The sequence below is a fragment of the Diplodia corticola genome (genome assembly GCF_001883845.1).
Source record: "Diplodia corticola strain CBS 112549 chromosome Unknown scaffold36, whole genome shotgun sequence".
NCBI classification, from domain to species: Eukaryota; Fungi; Ascomycota; class Dothideomycetes; order Botryosphaeriales; family Botryosphaeriaceae; genus Diplodia; species Diplodia corticola.
This window is the reverse complement of record NW_017971515.1, coordinates 233,679-253,842: the sequence shown is the minus strand read 5'-3', so window position 1 is coordinate 253,842 and position 20,164 is coordinate 233,679. Positions and strand designations below refer to the sequence as shown.

The following is a 20,164-nucleotide window of genomic DNA, read 5'->3' as shown; positions in this document are numbered from 1 at the left end:
GCTCTGCTTAGTGGGAATCGTAGTGACATTGAACAAATTCTCAGCACTCTATCATGCTTCGACGTTTGGCGAAGATTGACAACGCCCACAGACAATTCTTGTGCTCGCAAGAAATGCTAATGCACCATGACGACAGTCGTACAAAACGTCATGCATGCATCTATCCCCTTCACTGGCGCAGAATATTCTTGATCTTCTCTTGCGTCTCCCGACTCACACCCGCGTTTTCCAAATACCCCTCGACACCGCCGTGCTTCTCTTCCAAGAAAGTCCTTACTTCCACCACTAGGGTAGGATCGCAGTCGGCCCATTCCGATCCCAAACCAATCCTGGCGATCTCCTGTACACGCTCCTCCCTTTCTGGCTCCAGTTCCGCCTGGGTTGCCATGTAATCACGCTGGACATCTTCCAAGTCCACACCTAGCAAGAATAGCGTCAACATGGTTACCAGCCCTGTCCGGTCCTTCCCCTGGGTGCAGTGCCACAGCACTGGGTAGCTCTCCTCTCGCGCCAGCACCTCGTTAAAGACAGTGGCGATTTCTTTTGTACAAACGGCCAGGCTGTCAAGCATCAAGCCGACGACACCACGGGGGCTCATGACCTCATGGCCAATAATCTGCACGGCTTCGACGCGGTAGCCAGCAACGTAGTAGGTCAGTACAGTAAGGTACGAGCGCCAAGAAAGTTGGGACAGCATCGAGCGGATATAAGCGCCGCCGTTGAAGTTTACGTCGCGATAGGTGATGCCCGCGATCTTCGGGAGGTCGGCGGCTGTGGCGGACGCAGAGGTGCTCTGCGGGGTTGGGACGGTGGAAACATGCTCGCCGGTCCGGGCCCGAGCGGCGAGCTTTTTAGCTTGCTCGAGGTGCTCCGTGGGGCTGCGGAGATCGACGATGGTATGGATGTTGTACGTCGTGCTTAGCAGAGCTTGGTCCTCGGGCGTGGCTTCGTCTGTGCACAACGTCAGGTGCCGCCGAGCTGGGTGCGCGGTGAGGGAGCGTACCTGGCCTGGCGCTGCGGAAGAGCTTGCCTGGCTGCAGCTTGGAAGGCTGGGAGAGGAGGGAGGAGACGTCGCGGAAATTGAGAAGCTTCTCAAAACGAGGCTGTTGTGTGGCCATGGCGCGTGTGTGGGCAGCGGGGACGGGGCCAAAAATAGCAGTTGTCCAGATAGTAATATTCAGGCACGCAGGCAATCTGTTTGAGACGTAGATCGCCCGAGAAACGGAATTGATGCCAGGCGCAACAAGTATATTCCTGCTTGGTTGAAGAGACTGCAACAGATGTTTGCTTGCTGTGCCGAAGTGCGCGCGCGGCGCGATGCTCTGGCACGATTGATGACACGACTCGAACGGCGGCACTTCAGGTTCGTGGGCGCACTGACAGCAGGTTAGTGGTCGCAGGGCGGGGATGGAGTCGGTTTGTGGACAGGTTTTGCGACGGTGGTCTCGAGTGGGCGGCGGTCGAGATTGTCAGGCAGGTTCCCTGCGCCGATCAGCCCCATGCAAAGACACGCTTTGCACGCTTCGGGCGCAGCAGGTCGCAGGGAAGCTCCACTTGCGCAGATCGTCATCGGTGGGACGGCAGCCCCAGCGAGCGCACAGCTGATAGCCGGCGGGTCACCAGCACACGGGCTGGCGACGGGCTGTCTTGGCGCTCGCGACAGCCTGCAAGCCACAGGCGCCGGCGCGCCGCCCAGCTCGTTGCGGCTTAGTCGCTAAGGGTCCTGCGTCTGGCCGCACCGGTGATGTCATGGCGCCCATGTGCTATACAATCCGCGCCCGGCCTCCGCGCTTCGCTCTGCTGGCATCCTTGCGGCACATCTTGTCCAGCAGGACACCATCTCACACCCCGCCAATCCGCTCTTGCACCGCATGTCTCCCGCCTCGTATCCATTCGTGTAGGAATTGCCCGCCCCCGCCGACAGCCTATAGTTCCCACCATGGCTGCGACCGCTGCTCTCCATCACGCCCATGCAGGTGCTCCCGAAGCACGGGCATGTTCCCCGCAGTCGGCCAAGCCCTTTGCTTCGGGCGACATGGCCTGCCCGGATCCGTCCGTCCACGGCCGGGACAAAAGGCTTCAAGAACAAGCTTCGACCGCTGCGCTCTACGTCACCCAGCCCGAGCGCTCAGCAAACGCAGAGCAGCAGGATCCACTTGGTCCTGATGGCAAGCTCTCCTCGGCGAGTATGCGCCTCCAGCATCACCGTGACTAGTGGACAGCCACCCACTGACTACGCATCAACAGGTGCCGCGACCTCCCTCAAATACGCTAGAGCACAAGACCTGCCCAGCTTTCCGATTGTAGGCATTGACACAGCCAACTCTGCAGGATCCGCAGCGCTCCTGGCTGCAGGAAACAAGACCAGAATTGAGTGGTGGAAGCCTGATGGCACGTCTGACAACGCTGCCAAGGCTGCTCTTTTGGCCAAGGACTACAAGATGGCGCCGCTCTGGAAACCCGAACTGAGCGCGGCGGGCTCCAAGGCTGCACTGCTTGCCCACAAGGACGGCCCGAAACCCAACCTGTGGGTGCCGGAGGCAAGTGCAGACGGCAACTCAGCTGCAGGCATTGCCATGCGCAACAAGACGCTGAGCCCACAGACCGACTATGGTTATTCCGATACTGGCAAGAGGAATGCGCTCACAGCTGCAACGGGGGCAGTAGCTGCCAGGAACAGGAGAAGGGCAGAGTCGTCACCTGCACCGCTTCCCAACTATCCCGATGCAGCCAACTCTGCCCACAACTCTCTAAACGCTGCCACTATCGCCCATAGACCGTCAGTCAAGAAGCCTCACGACGCCAGCCACCTCAATTCGGAAGCCATGCAGTCTGCACGGATTACCCACCTCGGTGCCAATGTCCCAAAGGAAATGTTCGGCTCGACCCCGCCAGTCTCGATCGAGGTCGAAGAGCAGCGACGGCAAGCTGCCCTTCGGGCCTCCGCAATCTCCATGGCCAAGCAAATGTACAACACACAGCAACACGCTATCAACGAGGCAGCCGGCCGCTCCAGCTTTGGTGAGACCGCAGCTCGTGGGGCTAGCGCACGACCAGCGTCAACAGCAAGCACCTCACCCGCAGACCTCAAAACGCAGGCACTACAATACATGAAGGTGCAAGATCAGGCCCAGAAGCTTGCCGCTGAACGACTAGCCAAAATCGACGCGGACGGCGCAGGTGATTTCCGCGGTTACTACGGTTACAACACAACCAAGCGCTCGCGGCTTTCGATACGCCGAGGGAGGCGACGCGCCAACAGTGATGGGGTCATGGTTGATTCCGATGACGAAGAGCAATCGCGGCGTATCAGAAACCAGATGTCCATCTTCAACACCAAACTTGCCCAAGTCGACTTGAAAAAGAGGCAGCAGGACCGCGAAAGCCTTCTCGCCGCTGCCGAACGCAAGGTACAGGCTCAGATGCATACCATGGATGAGAAAGTCTTCATGGAGACTGGGAAAGTGCCACCGGCGATTATGGAGGAGTGGGAGGCCAGAGCCCGCGCTAAAGCGGCTGAGCAGAGCGAAAAGCGCATGGAGAACCACGGTAAGGTACACGTCGGTGGCGGCAAGTTCCTGGACCAGTCCGAGATCGATGCTGTTGCCGCTAGCAAAGTCGCGCCAACCTTGAATGAGATTGCAGAGGCAGCCGAGGCGAAGAGAGCTCGGGACGAGGAAAGACGACTTGATGAGGAGGAGCGGAAGCGCCTGGCCGCCGTCGAAAGGGAGCGGGAGGCTGAACGAAAGGCCGAGGAGAAACGGATCAAAAGTGAGTATATCCAATCATTTGTGTAATCTCTGGGTCATTAACGTTATGCAGGTGAGTTCAAGGCCGAAGAGAAGAGCCGAAAATCCCATGAAAAGGCCGCTGTGAAGGCTGAGAAGGAGATTGAAAAGGCACGACGTGATGAAGAGAAGAGGCTCAAGCACGACCAGAAACACAAGCCAAAGGCGGAAGAAGAAGAACATGAGGACCACTTCGATGCGCCTATGACCGTTCTGGAGCCTCGACCTGCAACTGCAAGCACACACAAAGACGAGCGCCCTGCACCTTTGGCTACCATGCCAAGCTACCAGGCAGAGGTCGAGGCGATAGGCGACGTCGCGTCCTCCGATGAAGAAGATACAGGTCCCAGGAATACGATTGACCCAGAAGAAACATCACATCAAACGCGTCGTGTGGCTACCGCACCGACACCTTCTGCTAAAGCATCTGATCCGGGCAGTGAAAACGCTCGGTCAGCGAAAGACGTCTCTTTCTCTGCACCCTCGTCCCCGATCGACCACTCTGCTTCTTCAAGGGAAGGTGGTAGTCGCGGTCTCAAATCCTTGTTCAGCCGTCTAAAGCGTCGCTCTCATCTCGGACGTTCCAAAGAGAAGCCCGAAAAGGACGAGTCCGGATCTCACTCCATTGGCGGCGGTTTCATTGGCGGCGCGGCGCTCCGCTCGCAGAGCTCCCTTGCTGCTCCTCGCCCCCAGCTGCAGCAACGTAGTCATTCGACAAACTCTCCAGTTCCGGACAGAGTGACGCCTATGGTCATGATCCCACCGGCACGCCGCTTCTCGCCCAGCATCAGCAGCTTGGAGAGTGGTGAAATTGCTCGCACCAGCAGTGGAGGTGACCTTGGAAGCAGCTGGAGTAGCCGGGGCCGGCAGCGTAGCGCGGCCACCGGCGTGAGCAGCGTGTCCAATGGCGATGATGAAGATGAGGATCAATTCGTCGATGCCGGTGAGGCCTTAGAACCACCTCCGCGCTTGACCACGAAAAGGAGCACGGAGAGTCCTCAGCGAGACAGCCGGTTCATGGAGAGGTTCTGATATGTCGCCCTATTGGGATGCTGCTACGCAATGAGTACGCACGTGAGCTGCTCATAACGTCTGTGGCTTTGTCATTTCAGTTTTCTTTTACTTACCCATTACTGGACTTGGTCAAGTGGTCGTTGTTTTCCTTCGGAGTGCTCAACAGCACGCGCACACATGCATACTGGGTTGGATATCGAAACACCTCTGCCTTTTCTTTTCTTTTTCTCTTTTTCTATTCTGTTTTCTTGACATCCCTGGTTTGGTTGATATCCCCCAACGGCCTTGCACACATACCAATATCTTTTCTACTTTCTTAGCTTCTCTCAAATATCCTTTCGAGCTGGCAGAAACAAAGGCAGTGACTATGTAGCACTATGACTGACTGCAGTTTTCATTCACACAAAAGGGGTTATCGCTGACTTTTGGCGCACACAAGTGGCCGGCGACTGGTTGGAGAGAACAAGGTAACGATTTTCTTTTTGTCTTTTTCTTTTTGATACACGATGTTAGCGTTGGAAGCGGATTCATTCAGAACTGGTCTTGTTTTTCTCTTTCTACCTATGTCCTTTGTATCGCAAACTTTCTATTGCCTGGCACCAGAAACATGCCCCTTTTGTTCTCTCTAGTCTTCTATAAAATCAATTCCCCACTTTGGAGGTGACGAAAGCCTTATCGAGTGATAATATCCAAGGCAACGGCAATGTTTGTCTCTCAGGCATCCTAACCGCTGGCACGGCCAGCGGCTATTGTCCACCCTCCATCTGAGAAATTTTTGGACTCCCGCTACGTCGACGTCGTCGCATCAGCTCGGGCGCAGGTCGTACCAGTATCGGCGTGTCTGGCGGTTGTAAAGTGCTACGACGTAAAAAGTACTGCGTGTGATACGCAGCTACCGTTCTGCTCTCCATCTGATGAGCAGCTTTGCCGGCTTGGCGTGGTAGAGAACGGCTGCCATTCTCGTTTGCCTTTGGCCATCGGGGTGTTTGGGGACTGACCAAAAGAGAGAGAGAGAGAGAGAGAGAGAGAGAGAAGCGCGGGCCGACGCTAGTTTGAACCCCAGAACCCAGGTCCGCAGCAGCAGCCGAAGACCGGCGAAAGTCTAGAGCCAATGCAGGGAGAACCAAACAACGGCGCTCCAATATGCAGGGAACCTGACGGTACACCAAACGACGACCGGGGCCCATATACGGAGGCTATTGGAAGCCAGCCAGTCATCAGCTCCTCCTGCGTGCGTTGCACACTCCGCGAACGAGGGTCCTTCATCATTCCATCATCCCATCATCATCATCATGCTTCCCTTTCTCCATCACCTGAAAGACCCGAAATCCAACTTCCGGGCCACCTTGTCCCCGCGGCCTGCTTCATCGGTGGTGCCGGGAATCTCGCCGCCCCGCCGCTTCAGGTCCTCGCCCATGCGCTTCTCGAGCTCGGCCTTGGCCTTGGTCTTGTTCGGGTTGGGCAGGTCCTGCTTGGGGGTGGGTCTGGGCTCCGCGGACCACCAGGGGTGCTCGAGGACCTGCTTGGCGGTGGCGCGGCGGCGGGGGTCGAGCGTCAGCATGAAGCGCAGCAGCTGGATGCCCTGGGGGCCGATGAGGCCGAATTCCGAGTCCCAGAAGCCCTGGGGCCAGCCGCGCTTGATTTCCGCGGCGTCGGCCGAGGGTTTGATGTAGCCGGGGAGCTTGGAGACGCCGGGCCAGTTGTCCTCGGTCGGGGTGCCGAAGACGTTTGCGATCTGGTCGAGCTGGGCGAGGTCCGTGTCGCCGGGCATGAAGAAGTCGCGGCGGACGAGCTCGGCGAAGACGACGCCCATGCTCCACACGTCGACGGCGCCCGAGTAGAAGCGGGCTTGGTAGAGGAGCTCGGGCGGCCGGTACCAGCGCGTGATGACGTTGTAGGTCATGGGCGCGTAGAGCTCGGCGAAGGAGCGCGCGAGACCGAAATCCGCGAGTTTGACCTCGCCGTCGGCGCCGATGAGCAGGTTGTTGAGCTTGATGTCGCGGTGCAGCACGAAGTTGGCGTGGCACCACCACAGGCCGCGCGAGGCCATGCCCATCCACGACTTGACGTCGGCCGCCGCATACGAGATGGTGTCGCGCGCCTTCATCATCTGTTCCAGGTCGCCCAGGGGGAGGAACTCGAGGACGAGGTTGAGGTTCTGCGCTTTCGAGCTGTACACGGCGTGGAGCTTGATGACGTTCGGGTGGTCGAGTTCCTGCAGGTGCTTTATTTCGCGGATGGCGTCCATCGCGATGCCGTCTTTGAACTCGGCGTTGACTTTGATCTTCTTGATGGCGACGAACTGGCCGGGCTTTTTCACGACTTCGCCCTTGTATACGATGGCGTATGTACCCTCACCGAGCTTCGTTGCTGTTCCAGATGAAGTGCGTTAGTGTCTGAGACTACATGGGGAAGTGGCGCGCCGAGCGCATACTTTTCTTATATCTATTTTTGATCTCCTCGTTCATGGCCTCGGATAAGTCGCGCGGCGCGTCGCCAGAGATGGCGTCTGTTCCCGCGGTAGTAGCTCGAGGAGACATGGCTTTGCCAGCATTGTGTTGTAGGACGGTGAGCGCTTTGGCTTTGGCGACTGTGATGTTGGCGTTGGCAGACGCTGCGTAAGGCTCAGCTGGAGAGACGGCCATGGTGGGTAGCGAGGGTGGGTGCGAAAAAGTGTGTAGGACTTCGAGGGTCGAGACGGGCTAGCAGGGTGGTAAAGGAGCGCGGGGAGCAGAGTTGAAAGGAAGGCAGGCCCCCGCTGTGGAGCTCAAGTAGGCGATCCCTCTGGGTGTTGTGCGGATGCTCGGTGGCGCAGTGGCGACGGCTTGGAGACTGCTATCTCGCTGCAGCTGCAAGCATGTGAGCGAGTGTTGGACGCACGGAAGGTAGGTATTTGGGTAGGACACGAGAGCAGTGGATGGGAGGAGTCGCGACAGGTGCAGGGATTCGGCGCCAGCGACGCGGCGCTCTGCCGACGAAAAGTTCCCGCGGGCGAGCAACGTCTAACCTCCAGCTCCACCTCCGCCCAGTTCTCAGCGCGACGACTCGAACTCGAACCCATACGCCCGGCAGCTCACTCGCTGCAACTGTGCTTCAGGCAAGCCATTGCCGACCTCAATCGCCAGAACGACCGTCCTGACAGCTGCTCCAGGCTCCACCAAGTCGCGCATCACCACCATGATCATCCGGCCAAACCCCCAGTTGGCACAGCTACTCCGGTCCAGCACCCCGGCAACGTCGATATCCTACCAATGCGCGCGCCAACTGCATAACCGCATCCCCCAGCGGCCCGTCCCGCAGCCCACGCCTTTCGTTCCGGACGTCAACACCTTCCTCACCGTCATCGGCCGCAAACTCTCTCAACACTCCGCCAAGATACCTACGTGGGAGGCACTGTTTAGCCTGAGCTCCGAGCAGCTGCGCGAGCTAGGCGTCGAGCCTGCACGGTCGCGCCGCTACCTGTTGCACTGGCGCGAGAAGTTCCGCAACGGCGAGTACGGTGTAGCCGGCGACGCCAAGCACGTCAAGGACGGCGTTGCAGAGGTCCGCATTACCGAGGTCCCGTCCAGCAGTACCTCGAAAAAGCCGCAGCTTGCCACTGCTACTTCTTCGCCGGGAATGAAGAAGATTGTCGTCAACGTGCCGCAAGGCGTCGAGGTCTCGGAGCAGGTGCTGAAATCCGCGAAGCCACTGCGCGGCCTGACGGTCAAAGGGGCAAACACTATTGTCGGCCCACGCGTTGAGGCAGTCTCGGCCAAAGTTGCGAGGGTAGCCGTGCAAGAGGGGCTGTGGGAGGAGAGGAGAGGACACAAGGTTGATGGTGGCGAGAGGAGGAAGGCTGAAGTTAGAGCGAAGAGACGAGCAGCTGAGAACAAGAACTAGCCGGCTCTCCCACTGCCCTGGGATTTGGGCTGAGATTTAATGTGGGTTGTACCTTTCTCACTGTGTATTGTACGTGCATGTGTATATCATTTGGCGTGCAGCCGCCGTACCGTTCAACATCTTTGACGGTAGTCTTTTCTTTTTTTGAACAGGCGGGACGTAGTGTTATAAGGGGGAAAAAAGGCCCTGATGTATTGCTACGAGAAAGTATATGTGTAGGCAGCGGCTTGCACTGGTGTGCTGATCGCACCTGCCATTGAAGCGCCTGCCTCTCTGGCCAGTTGTTGATTTCGCACCAGTGCTGCAGCCGCCACCCCAACTACTCAATTGCAAACACGAGCATAGGACACGACCTGTCAGTGGCACAACAAAAATGACGTCGAAAGGCATCTTGCACATAGAAGTCCGGCTTCGCCAAACGCCCTCTCCATTCTGCCGCGCGGACGAGGTGAGTTCCGCGCCCAGTCGCGAAAACCGCTGCTGACAGCAGTCCGTTCAGGTCGTAGATGACGTCTCGCAATGGATACTGCAAAGTTTCAGCTACCTGAAAGTGGGAGAGACGGTGTCCGGTGACGGTGAGCGGTCTGTGAGACCCGTGCCACTAGAACATTTCCGTTAATCTTTGACGCAGAAAATCTCGAGAGTGTTGAGAGCATCGAATACATCAAAGTCGACGGCTTCACCGGCCGTGATGAGGATAATATCTGTTTCTCCCTCCAAGATGTCACGCTTGACGTCCATGTCTACCGCCTGCAAGATGACGGAGACGCAGCATCAGCTACGTTGTTGACTCTGACTGGCGATGACCGAAGCGTCGACAACCAGACTTCATATCAAATCCATGCGGCTTCCTTGCCGAACACCAATCTAGAGGGGCTATGGGAGTCGTAGGTTGGCCACTTCCGGCCTCAGCGTCGTTTGCTTACTAGCTTTATGCCAGCCTTGTTTACCCCGGGGATCTCCACGTCAAACTGCTGCGACTCGCGACGCGCATGTGTAGGGGCATTCGGACGGCGACTTCAAGGCAAATTACTAACGCATGTAGTGACTATATTACGCAAGCGCGCCTCGGACTCGAGAAGTGGCCACTGCATCAGCTGGAACGGACTCTTCCTGCTGTATGGTCCACCAGGTAGTGGGAAGACGACTCTATGGTGAATTGCTATGCTTACTGTAGGATGCCGTTGAGTTGGATACGCTGACAATGTGGTTTGAGCAGTCGAGGCCTGGCACAGAAGCTGAAGATACGTTTGGGAAAAATATACACACACGGCAAGATGATCGAACTCCATCCAAACTCACTTTTCAGCAAATATTTCGGGGAGAGTGGACGGATTGTGGGCGAGATCTTTGATAAGATCCAAAGCACCGCGGATGCCGAACCAGAGACGTTGATTTTCGTTATGATTGATGAAGTTGAGAGCTTGGTCTCTCCGCGTGAAGAATCCATGTGCGGCGAAGTTGCAGATGCTATACGGGTAAGACAGACCACTCCATTGACTTGATGGTTACTAGCTGACGTCACAAGGTAACGAATGGAACACTGACCGCACTTGACCGTCTCCGGCATCGGCCTAACGTCATGGTGCTGTGTACCAGCAACCTTCCTGATGCAATTGTATGCCACTCTTCGTTTACTTACTGGAGGTCGGATCTGGCTAACTATATTAGGACTCTGCTTTCCTAGATCGCGTCGACATGTCACAAGCGGTGCCGAACCCTGGACCAGATGCAGTCTACGGCATACTTCGATCATCACTGAATGAGCTCCTTAAACAAGAGCTTCTGGTGCCTATCACAACTTGCAAATCCCAATCGTCATCCCTGGCGGTCGAGGGAGCAGCTGCAACCGAAGAAGACGAATGTTGGAGAACGACCGACGCCGCTAGCACCTTCATGGAGAATCCGCATCTGTTCCCTTCCATCGGATGGGTAACGATGATGGCCGCAGAGGATAGCCCGGCGTTCAGGCTATGGCTCCTCGCGAAGAAGTGTGTTGGATTGTCTGGGAGATCTTTGCGCGGGCTCCCGATGAAAGCACTAGGTCTCTACACCTACGCCGAACGTCCCTCGGTGAGCGAGATGCTGGACGCCCTCCAGCTCGCAGTTGACAAAGAAAACTAAACAGGTAATGGCTGATCAATCTGGTGGGATGATGGAGGACGGAGGGACGACGAGGCGGGAATTGCATTGCTAGAACGAGGAGCCGCAGCCGGTTGCTTCCGATGTTGGCTCGAGTGGGGGCCGCGAAGATGGACGTAAGAGTCATCGCTGGCTAAGAGCCAAAAGTCCTGTTTCGAGGTTGCTCAAGGCTTAGCGTGCTGTATTAAAAAAAGACGGTCTAGCCCCCACGGATGCAGCATTGCCTCACTCAGCGCACGTGTCTGAATCTCGACGAACGGCAGGCGGCTTACAGCAGCAAGAAAGCGCCATTGATTCTGCAGCAGCCAACGGCGGATGCTTCAGGGCAGAGCCACCCTGGTGCACCCGGGGATCTGGAGGGGGTGGCAAGCGGCGGGGAGGATTGGGCAGGAGGCGCGCAGCAGATGTGTCCGAGTTGGGCGAGACATGTTGGGCTGCATCACTAGCATCAGCGGCGGCGTGCCGCTCCGCATGGGCGCCGCGTGGGCGGCGATTGGCGTTCGTGAGCCGCAAAAGGGTCGAGCCGAGCGCGCAGTGGCCGGCGGAGGGCTGACCGGTTGGCCGGTGCCAGAAAAAGATTTTCCTGGCGGAGGCTGGGGAAGCTGGTTGGAGGGCGGGGTCGGCCTGGCGCCAGTGGTGACGGCCACGTAGCGGCGCATGAGCGGGACAGCAACACCAGCTGTACGTGACGGCTGTGCTGGGCCCGGGTGACGGACGCAAGGATGGCGGCTCTGTGACTCTTGCTTGGACATAAAAGGCCGCGCCAGGCCAGGCCAGGGGCGCGCGCGCAGCAAACGGCCAAGTGATCCTTGCCCGCTCATCAGCTCCAGCCTTATTACTCTGTCGTGCCTCGCAGGGTTCTGAAACGCAGCCCGCTGTTGTACGGCGCAACGCACGCACAATCCGGCCCAGAGCCAAAACAAAAAGGACGGTGCCGCCCTCGTCGAAGCTCAGTCTGCATCGACCTCTGCGCCGCCTCCCGCCGCCCTGTCCGCATCTCAATGTCCTGCTACACCAACGACCGCAACTACATCTTCCTGCGCAGACCCCGAAGGCCCGTCCGCGCGCCTTGAGCACCCACCGCCGACCTAGCGACCGTTGATCGCCCGCCCATTCTCCAGATCTCCGCGCTGCGGGAGTTGCTTGAGCAACCCGAGCACGTTCTTCTCCCTGCCCCGACGGCGAGCACAGGGCAGACTCACGCTCACCACCACCACCGCGTCCGCCGCATCGCATCGCATCGCATCGCAGGTACGTCTGTCTTGTCGCCAGCCGGGAGCGCCGCCGGGCCGCGCGCGGGCGACGGGTCACGTTCGCGCCCGAGGGTGGGCTGGCTGCAGCCCAATGCGCATCATTGTTTTTTGACCGGTCACGTACGCGGTGCTGACTAGCAGACTGCAGTAGTGCGGCTACTGAAGCCTGATCCCGCGCCCGCAGACGTCAGGCTCGCAGCACCCCGAGGCACGCAAGGATCCGCATTCCTTACTTATCGCCGCCTAAGCCCAGTCCCGCGTCGCCATTCCTAGCCTTGCTTTCAGGCGACGAGCGCGCCAGAAGAGATTGCGACGGCCGCAGCGCCAGCAGCACCAACGAGCGCTCGCTGCTGCCTCAGGACCCCGGCCACGCCCGCGCCCTCGTCGAATCACCGGCAGCCCTACCGACGCCTGCGACACGCCGACCCCTCGCGCCTCGCGAGCGCTGCCCATCCCTTTGCTTCTTTTACAGCCCGTCGCCCGTTGCGCGCCGCCTCCTCGCCGTTGCGCGCCTGTTTACCAACACGCCGCCTGCTGGAGCTAAAGGAAGCTGCCCGCCCCGCCCCAGCCTCGCTGCACCCACCCACCAACCCGTGGGCCCCCTCTCGACTTTCTCTGGTAGAAAGGCTCCGAGTGAGGTGATCCCTGGCTACAACCGTCTCCATGCCGTAAGCCACTCACTCTCCCCGCTCTCCCGCACGTCGCGCTCTGCGAACACCATGCTAACGCCCCGTCCGTTTCAAAGGGTATCAAACATCCACATCATACACTCCTCGGGTTCCGAGCACCACCCCTCGTCTGACGAAGAGTTCGTCGGCGCTGGCGTACCTCTAAGCGACTCAAACGCTGGGAGCCTCCACGACGACACGGACGAATCCTTGGGCAACTCTGGAGAGGACTGGGTTGAAGTCGACGAGGACGAACTTGACCCCTCTGACTCAGCCTCCCGTCCGCGTCCGACCAGACACAGCAGCAGCAGGCATCGCAGCCACCCAGAGCCACGCCCGTCCAGCCATCGCCGTTCGCGCTCTCACGCAGCCCCCGTCCAAGAGCCGCCCCGTCGTCACCGCGCCAGAGCTTTCCCGCGCGAGGACTACTCAAGAGAACGTAGCGAGCACAGTGCGCATCGTCGTCGGCCAGCGCCCGGCGACATTGACGAGCTGGAGTACCCACCAGACGACTATCCGGGTTACCCCCGCAACCCGCATGGGCACCACAGCCAATGGGGCCACATTCCACCCAGCGTGACCTCGGGATATGCTCCGAGCATGATGTCCGGCTTCCAGCCTTATGGCGCTGGGGCGGACAGGGCGCTGGTCCCCATGGCGCCCGTGGCTCCTGATCCGTACGGCTTTCAAGCGAACCCTTTCGCGCCCAATCACCATGCGTATTCTCAGAACCAAAGCATGGTCGGTGCTGGTTTCCATGATTACCCCCCACAGGGGCCACGTCCAGGAATGGGGCGTCAACGTTACTCCGTTGGAGGCATGCCCGGCCAGCCCCCCGTTCATCCTACTGGCAGTATGACACCTTACTACACTGGGTACGATCACCATTATGGCATGCCGCCGCCAATGCCGCCGTATGGTTATCATCCAGCCCAGTACCGCCATTCACCCGACCACTCGCCTGATCGCATGAGCCGACAGCACAAGCATGCTCCATCTAAAGCACCCTCACCTCCATCACCAGCTCCGCCGCCGCCGCCACCCGCTCCTGTTGCGGTTGGTCCGCCGCCGCCACCGGCGCCTCCGCCTGCTCCACTGCCTCCCCTAGAGCCCACGCCTGCGGAGAAGGAGGCCATGGCGCGTGCTGCAGAGCAAGCGGACCGCCTCAAGAAACTGGAAGAGCTCCTTATGCAGCAGGCCCAGGCGCGAGTGGCTAAGGAAGCCGCCAAGCAGAAGGCAGTCGAGGACGCAGCTCTCGCTGCCGCCGAAGCCAAGAAGGCAGCCGAGGAAGACAAGCTGTCGAAGCTACATGATCTTCTGGTCGCTCAGCGCGATGAGCAGAAGGCTCGCGACGAGGCTATTGCTGCAGCCCGCGCCGCAGAAAAGGCCGAAGCTGATGCAAAGGCTGCCAAGGATGCAGCAGAGAAGCAGAAAGCAGCGGAAGACGCAGCTAAGCTGTTGGCGGCTGCAAAAAAGGCAAGAGAGGAGGCGGAAACCAAGGCTGCAGAGGAGGCCAAGGCAGCAAAGGAAGCACATGAAAAGGCGCTTGCCGAGGCTGCCGCAGCTGCGGAGGAGTTGAAGAAGGCTAAGGAAGAGGCAGAGAAGAAGGCTGAAGAGGAGGCCAAAGCCAAGGAAGAGGCGGAGAAGAAGGCTGCTGCTGCTGCCGCTCCCCCACCCGTGGAAAAGCAGCCGCCTATCAAATTCAAGGATGCCGTGGGCCGAAAGTTCAGCTTCCCATGGCACATCTGTTGCACGTGGAAGGTACGTACATCACAATTCAACGTTACTGATTGGTTTAGCTTTGCATGCTGACGCTGTCACAGGGTATGGAAGAGCTCATTAAACAGGCTTTCCTTCACGTTGATGTCATTGGCCAGCACGTACACGATGGACACTACGACCTCGTAGGGCCTGACGGAGAGATCATCCTGCCTCAGGTCTGGGAGACCATGGTCCAGCCCGACTGGAACATCACGATGCACATGTGGCCCATGGAAGAGCCACCGGCCCCTAAGTCTCCCCCACCCATGGCACCACCACCACCACCACCACCACCCATGATGTCGCCGGGAATGGACATGCCTTGGACAGGTCTGAACTTGCCCCATCGCCAGCCATCAAAGGGAAAGCAACGAGCCAGCAAGATTCTTGGAGATCCGCCGATGGGCAGGAGGCACCGGGGTGGTCACCCGGGGCCTCCACCAGGACTTTTCGGGCCTGGGGGACCCGTGGACATGATGCCCCCACCGCCGCCGCCTCCACCACCTGCTCCGATCGACGTGATGGGCGGTGGTCGGCCATCGACACCCATGGTCGAGATCATCCCCGGACCGGGACCCAAGCCGCCGAAGACCAAGCCGAAGCCCCAGCCGAACGTCGGGTTCCTTCGTTGGACTGCGGGCGGCGCGGTCCGGCCGGCGGGAAAAGGGGCAAAAAAACCTGAGAGCCCTACTGGCGGCGGCGGCGGCTCGGCTTCCACGGCAGCATCGGCGCACAACGGACATCCGCAGCACGGCGCGGATGCCGGGTGCGTCGTGATGTAAAGTGCCGATTTCTTCTGTTTTCATCAACGGAAGCCGGATCCTTCACCTTTCGCAATAACAGTGGGTGGCTTTCTTGGAGGCATGAGTTTTATTTCTCCTGTATGGGAGTTTTTGCATGTCCTCGGGGGCTCTTGTGTGTGTGTTGTGTTTTTTACAAAAAGGACTGATCGATTGATCGACGAGCGGTACTCTGTTCGCGCGCAGTTGATTTCTTTTTCGGGTTTCTATTTTCTTTTTTGTGGTTCGCTTCGCTTCGCTTCTTTTGGGGACAGCGAGAAGACTTTGTGGTCTTGGGGCATGACTGGAACGGCTTTTTTACGATGTTAACGATGGCGATGATGGATGGCTTGTGATACTCCAATGGTATAGTCCGGGTTTGGTTTGATTAGCAACTACTAGGTAGCCTTTTTTTTCGATTCGGAAGAAAATTTCCAAAGGGGATTCTTCTTCAGCTAGCAAGTAAGAACGACGACTGCAGTTCAAGATCTGATGCGTTGATAACGATGAGCGTGGCGTGTCACTGCTGTTTGTTTTGTGTCGTACGAAAGGGCGGGCGACAGCTGCCAACGGAGCGAGTAGGTAAGTGGCGCACGCTCTGTATAACAGAGGAATGGTTATGCTATACTTAGGGTTTACCTGTCTCGGTTAGCGCCTTTCCGCTAAGGTTTCTTCTAGCTGTAGAAAACATGGGGTTTCTACGGAATTGAGGGTGGCAAAAAAAGTTCTAAAAATGAAAATAGGACCGGGCCGAGTGCCGAGCCAAGGAGGTAAAGATAAGGGTAGGGCGGGTAGGGCTACGGCGGGGGTGTTGCACATTAATTGGGGTTGGTCACCATACAGGGGGATCCCGCCCTACATAGGTATGTACTTGATTGCATGGGTCATGTCTGGATGTGTCCGTGTAGGTTTCGCATCTCGCGTTTTCGTTGGGTTGTTTGCTTCGGCTGTACATATCAAAGAGCGGTAGCCATTGTTCGCAGCAGGGCAGAGAAAGGCCAATCAGATCGGTTTGCAACTCTACTATGTGGAGCGCATGCTCGTCCATCTATGTTCTCCTTCTCGTCTTTCTTTCATGCTAAAATCGTGTCAGATCCCTGTACTGAACGAGTTCTCAGCACCGAGGACCCCGGCGGCTGGGCACCGTTAGGAAAGGGGGGAAAGAACGAGGAGCTCCAGCGCCCCGATCCCGCCAACCCCGTTCTTCCCAGCCTGAATTCTAACAACCACCACAGCTCGCCTTCGTACTCCCCTCCCCCTCACCACGACCCCGCCGACAATAACACGACGCCGTAACCTCTACATCAGCGACCGCCAGCGCCAGCCTCAACTGCTGCTCAACAATCTTCCTCGTCTGCTCGTGATCCCTCCCACCCAGCCTCGCCAGACACTCATGATACCCATGCAGCGCCCACACATTATTCGGGTGCTGGCGAGCGCGAGGCAGCGTGTCGTCGAAGCCCAGGTCGGCGGCATACGCGTCCGCGGCTTCCTGGACGCGGCCCTGCTCGAGCAGCAGCGCGGCGAGGGCGTGGCGGGTGGGCTGCATCCACGCCCAGGGCTCGGCGTAGTTGAGGCTGTCGTCGAGCTCGACGGCCTTGCGCAGGTGCGCGAACGCGTCGTCGTAGTTTTCTTTGCGGTACTCGAGCTCGCCGTCCAGCATGGCCACGGCGATGGCGAGGATGTCGGAGGCGCGGTTGGGGTACTCCATGCGGGTGTCGGGGACGCGGGACACGGCGGCGCGGAGGAGGGCGCGTTGTTCGGACGCGCGCGGGATGTCGGCTGTGACGGCGTAGGCGATGCCTTTGGCATAGTGCGTCATGGCGGTGGTGACGCAGTAGAGGTGCGGGTCGGCGGGGAGCGGGAGGGCGAGGATGTCGTGCCAGCGGCCGAAGCGGACGAGGACGTGGAGGCGCGCGGACAGGAAGGACTCGAGCCAGTCGGCCATCGGGGGCGAGTCGACGCTGAGGAGCGAGGCGGGCAGGTGCTCTTCCATCTTGGCGACCGTGTCGAGCGCGGCGCGCGACTGGCCGTTGAACATGGCGGCGTAGACGAGCGAGTGGTAGTCGTGTAGCCGGTACAGCGTGTAGAAGTTCATGCCGCCCTCGCGCGCGTAGTACTTCTCGTCGGCCTCGGCGGCCGCCGCGTTGCTGGCGATGGCGCGCCGGTAGTCGCCGATGAGGATGTCGAGATGGGACGGCATGTGGCGTAGGTGCCCGGCGTCGGGGATGAGATCGCGCAGCCGGTCCGCCAGTGTGATGCCCAGCTCCGGCGTGTGCGACATCTCGATCATGTGGATGTACATGTGCAGCAGGCCCGGGTGTTCGTGGGCCTGCTGCTCGTGGTCCGCCAGCGCGCGGTCCAGCACCGTCTTCACCTCAACCGCCCGCGAGCCCGGCATCGGCTTGCCGGTGCGCAAGTCCCAGAGCTCCCACGGAGTGAGGTTCATCAGCGCGTCGGCGTACAGCGTCACGGCGTCCAGGTCGTCCGGGAACTGGCGATACACGGCCTCCATGGCGTCGGCGTAGGCCCTGTTGTAGCGGGAGTAGTCCTTGTCCGCGACATCCTTTGGGTTGCGGAACTGAATTGCGTGGGCGACGGCCTGTTCGAAGGGCGTTGCTTTCGCTGCGTGCTCTTGTGCCTTGTGCACCGCATCGTGGACCCGTCTTAAGCTTGTTTCTAGGTCCTTCTCATCGAACAGTTCCCAAGGCTTGTTGTAGTTGGGCCCAAGCGCGTACGCAAGCCCCCAGTAGCCCATTGAGCAATCCGGATCGTTCTCGATGACGCTCTCGAAGCAGCGTGCGGCCTCTTCGTGGTTGAAGCCATAGCACCATACCAATCCACGGTCAAACCATTTCTGGGCAGTCGGATTCCGGGTAGTGACTCCCCTGTGGAAGGACCCCAAGTCGTAGTAATCGTCCCCAGTTGAGCCCATGGTCCAGTGCCGATGAGGACGCGGGAATGGAAAAGTGTGGGCGAGGTCGGAGTATGAGCTTCTGAGGCCGAGAAGCGCGGGGCATCCGGCTGATGGTTCGATCTCGCGACATTGCCCCCTTGCGTCGCGTTACAAGTCTGAGTCAGGCCTTGCGTTAGTTGGCCTGGTTCATGACTTGACAGATCCAGCCCTATTGGTCTACTCCAATCGTCAACATCAGCAACATCGCTATGATCGACTTCGGCTGTGAAAGAGTACACAGTAATATTGAAGTTGCTTACTGTCTCAGCCCCGGCTGCTTTATGTAGGCATGGTGAAGGAGAGGGCGAAATGTGGATACAAGTTTCGGGACTGCACATGCAAATCCAGACAGGATTTCACCGCCCATGTCGGGACAGTGTTGTCTTCATGAGACTGAAGTAGGCGAGCTCCATTTATTCAACCCGCTACTGGTACCGTTAGAGGCCGTGTTTGTAACAATGTACAGTGCTCAAACTCGAGGCTCTCGCCCTCCGAGCTTGCATAATTTAGCCCGTGAGCACACAATGGGCTGAACCGGACTGAGCAGAGCGCATGGACTTTTGGTTTCTCCGCTCTGATACATGCTCCGTTTTAGCAACCAATTGTGACAGAAATCCAGTTGAGATTCAAACGGAAGTCAACTTAATTGAAAGATGAGACAGACTTGTGCAATCAGTGGAGGCAGGTCCCGCAGTCATTTTGAGAAGACTCACCTGTATCTTTAGTGCTCCTCAAAGAGCGAAACGATCAGTAGTAGGAGCTCAAAGAAAGTGCAACCTCTCGAAGGTTCTTGGCCCAGTACACCCTAACTATGCTGTCATCCGCTGGTGGCATCTCGGCCAATAGCTTGATCCGATGCTGCTCCACGCCTACCCTTTCCAATGCCTCGGCCAACTCTTGCTGCCCGCTGCTGGGCTCCTCATCACGAATGCAGATTCCCACATCGGCAACCAACAAAGCCTCAAGATCGGTGGTGCTATCACCAACATACACAACAAGCTCTTCACCACCATATTTAACAGGAGTAGGCATGTTGGCGAACTTGTCCGCGCTAGTCCGGATGGCGCCGGTTTCGTCGCCCGTGGCTTCATTCCGTCCATTGAGCAGACCAGAAGAGCCGTTTGAATCCTGGAGGCCGGCGATCTCGTTTGCTGCAATGGAAACACGCTCAACCGCGGCCTTCAAGTCAGAGTCGTTTGCGGCTGCAGCGAGCAGACATTCGCGGATGAAGGTGGCACTCCAGTTGACACTCAGGATTGTCGTCTTCTGGCCTTGGGCGAGCAAAGACGACCATCCGTCCCGAAGGGTGAGCTCGCCGGTCCCGATTGCTTGGGCGGCACCGGTCCTGACAGCCGCAGCAGTCACACCCTTGAACAGACCGGAATCCTCGACGCGGCGGACGCTGAGAGAGTCGACGGTGGCCAGACTCGCGAGCCACGCCTTCTCCTCGGCGATGGTGGTACGCTGGCCCTTCTCGGGCGTGTAAGACGAGGCGTGGGACGAGAGGTCGTCAACGTAAGCTTTTACGATATCGTCCCAGGTGGTGGTGGCGGGGCCATCCGATCTGCTGCGGGCATGGTCGGCGCAGATCTTGCCCAGAAAGTGCAGGGTGTCCTTGTGGGTTGTGGTGCCGTCCCAATCAAGGACCAGGTGGATTGGGGGCACGGATGCCATTGGGCGGGCGAGCTGAGGGCGGAACGGCGGGAAGGGCCGGACGAGGAGCGGGCGAGTGGCGATGGACCAATTGCACAAAGCTGGGGGAACAAGAACGAGGGCCCAGAGGGTTCGACGCAGCGACAATGCAGCAGCAAACATGGACCGAGTTGAACGGCCGCTCTGTGCGTCGGCCGTCTCTCGCTTCCGAAAAGTACTCGTGCCTGCCCGAAGTTCCCGAGGGGGCGGAAAGCGCGCACCGTGTAAC

The 20,164-nt window shown here is 58.7% G+C and overlaps 8 protein-coding genes across 8 annotated transcripts; 4 read left to right on the top strand and 4 right to left on the bottom strand.

Moving 5' to 3' along the window:
* Positions 1–169: 169 nt before the first annotated feature.
* BKCO1_3600080 (tyrosine serine protein phosphatase) lies at positions 170–1,118 on the bottom strand (the record flags this gene model as incomplete). Its single annotated transcript, XM_020274953.1, has 2 exons — positions 170–951; positions 1,004–1,118. 2 exons carry the CDS (start codon positions 1,116–1,118, stop codon positions 170–172), a joined length of 897 nt encoding a protein of 298 aa, XP_020129064.1.
* Positions 1,119–1,939: 821 nt separating this feature from the next.
* BKCO1_3600079 (eisosome protein 1 protein) lies at positions 1,940–4,820 on the top strand (the record flags this gene model as incomplete). The annotated part of the gene is made up of 3 exons (XM_020274951.1): positions 1,940–2,186; positions 2,248–3,771; positions 3,823–4,820. The coding sequence occupies 3 exons, from the start codon at positions 1,940–1,942 to the stop codon at positions 4,818–4,820; spliced, it is 2,769 nt and encodes a 922-aa protein (XP_020129055.1).
* A 1,291-nt stretch (positions 4,821–6,111) lies between these two features.
* Positions 6,112–7,447, bottom strand: BKCO1_3600078 (serine threonine protein kinase; the record flags this gene model as incomplete). Its single annotated transcript, XM_020274950.1, has 2 exons — positions 6,112–7,172; positions 7,237–7,447. The coding sequence occupies 2 exons, from the start codon at positions 7,445–7,447 to the stop codon at positions 6,112–6,114; spliced, it is 1,272 nt and encodes a 423-aa protein (XP_020129056.1).
* Positions 7,448–7,979: 532 nt separating this feature from the next.
* BKCO1_3600077 (igr protein domain-containing protein) lies at positions 7,980–8,684 on the top strand (the record flags this gene model as incomplete). Its single annotated transcript, XM_020274949.1, has 1 exon — positions 7,980–8,684. The coding sequence occupies one exon, from the start codon at positions 7,980–7,982 to the stop codon at positions 8,682–8,684; it is 705 nt and encodes a 234-aa protein (XP_020128992.1).
* A 373-nt stretch (positions 8,685–9,057) lies between these two features.
* Positions 9,058–10,808, top strand: BKCO1_3600076 (pachytene checkpoint component pch2; the record flags this gene model as incomplete). Its single annotated transcript, XM_020274948.1, has 8 exons — positions 9,058–9,132; positions 9,184–9,259; positions 9,316–9,571; positions 9,625–9,680; positions 9,730–9,838; positions 9,904–10,162; positions 10,213–10,302; positions 10,356–10,808. The coding sequence occupies 8 exons, from the start codon at positions 9,058–9,060 to the stop codon at positions 10,806–10,808; spliced, it is 1,374 nt and encodes a 457-aa protein (XP_020128993.1).
* A 1,990-nt stretch (positions 10,809–12,798) lies between these two features.
* Positions 12,799–15,290, top strand: BKCO1_3600075 (tpr repeat protein oca3 protein; the record flags this gene model as incomplete). Its single annotated transcript, XM_020274947.1, has 2 exons — positions 12,799–14,508; positions 14,571–15,290. The coding sequence occupies 2 exons, from the start codon at positions 12,799–12,801 to the stop codon at positions 15,288–15,290; spliced, it is 2,430 nt and encodes an 809-aa protein (XP_020129057.1).
* A 1,216-nt stretch (positions 15,291–16,506) lies between these two features.
* Positions 16,507–18,222, bottom strand: BKCO1_3600074 (tpr domain protein; the record flags this gene model as incomplete). The annotated part of the gene is made up of 1 exon (XM_020274946.1): positions 16,507–18,222. The coding sequence occupies one exon, from the start codon at positions 18,220–18,222 to the stop codon at positions 16,507–16,509; it is 1,716 nt and encodes a 571-aa protein (XP_020129034.1).
* Positions 18,223–18,990: 768 nt separating this feature from the next.
* BKCO1_3600073 (nuclease-like protein) lies at positions 18,991–19,917 on the bottom strand (the record flags this gene model as incomplete). Its single annotated transcript, XM_020274945.1, has 1 exon — positions 18,991–19,917. The coding sequence occupies one exon, from the start codon at positions 19,915–19,917 to the stop codon at positions 18,991–18,993; it is 927 nt and encodes a 308-aa protein (XP_020128988.1).
* Between the last annotated feature and the right edge of the window lie 247 nt (positions 19,918–20,164).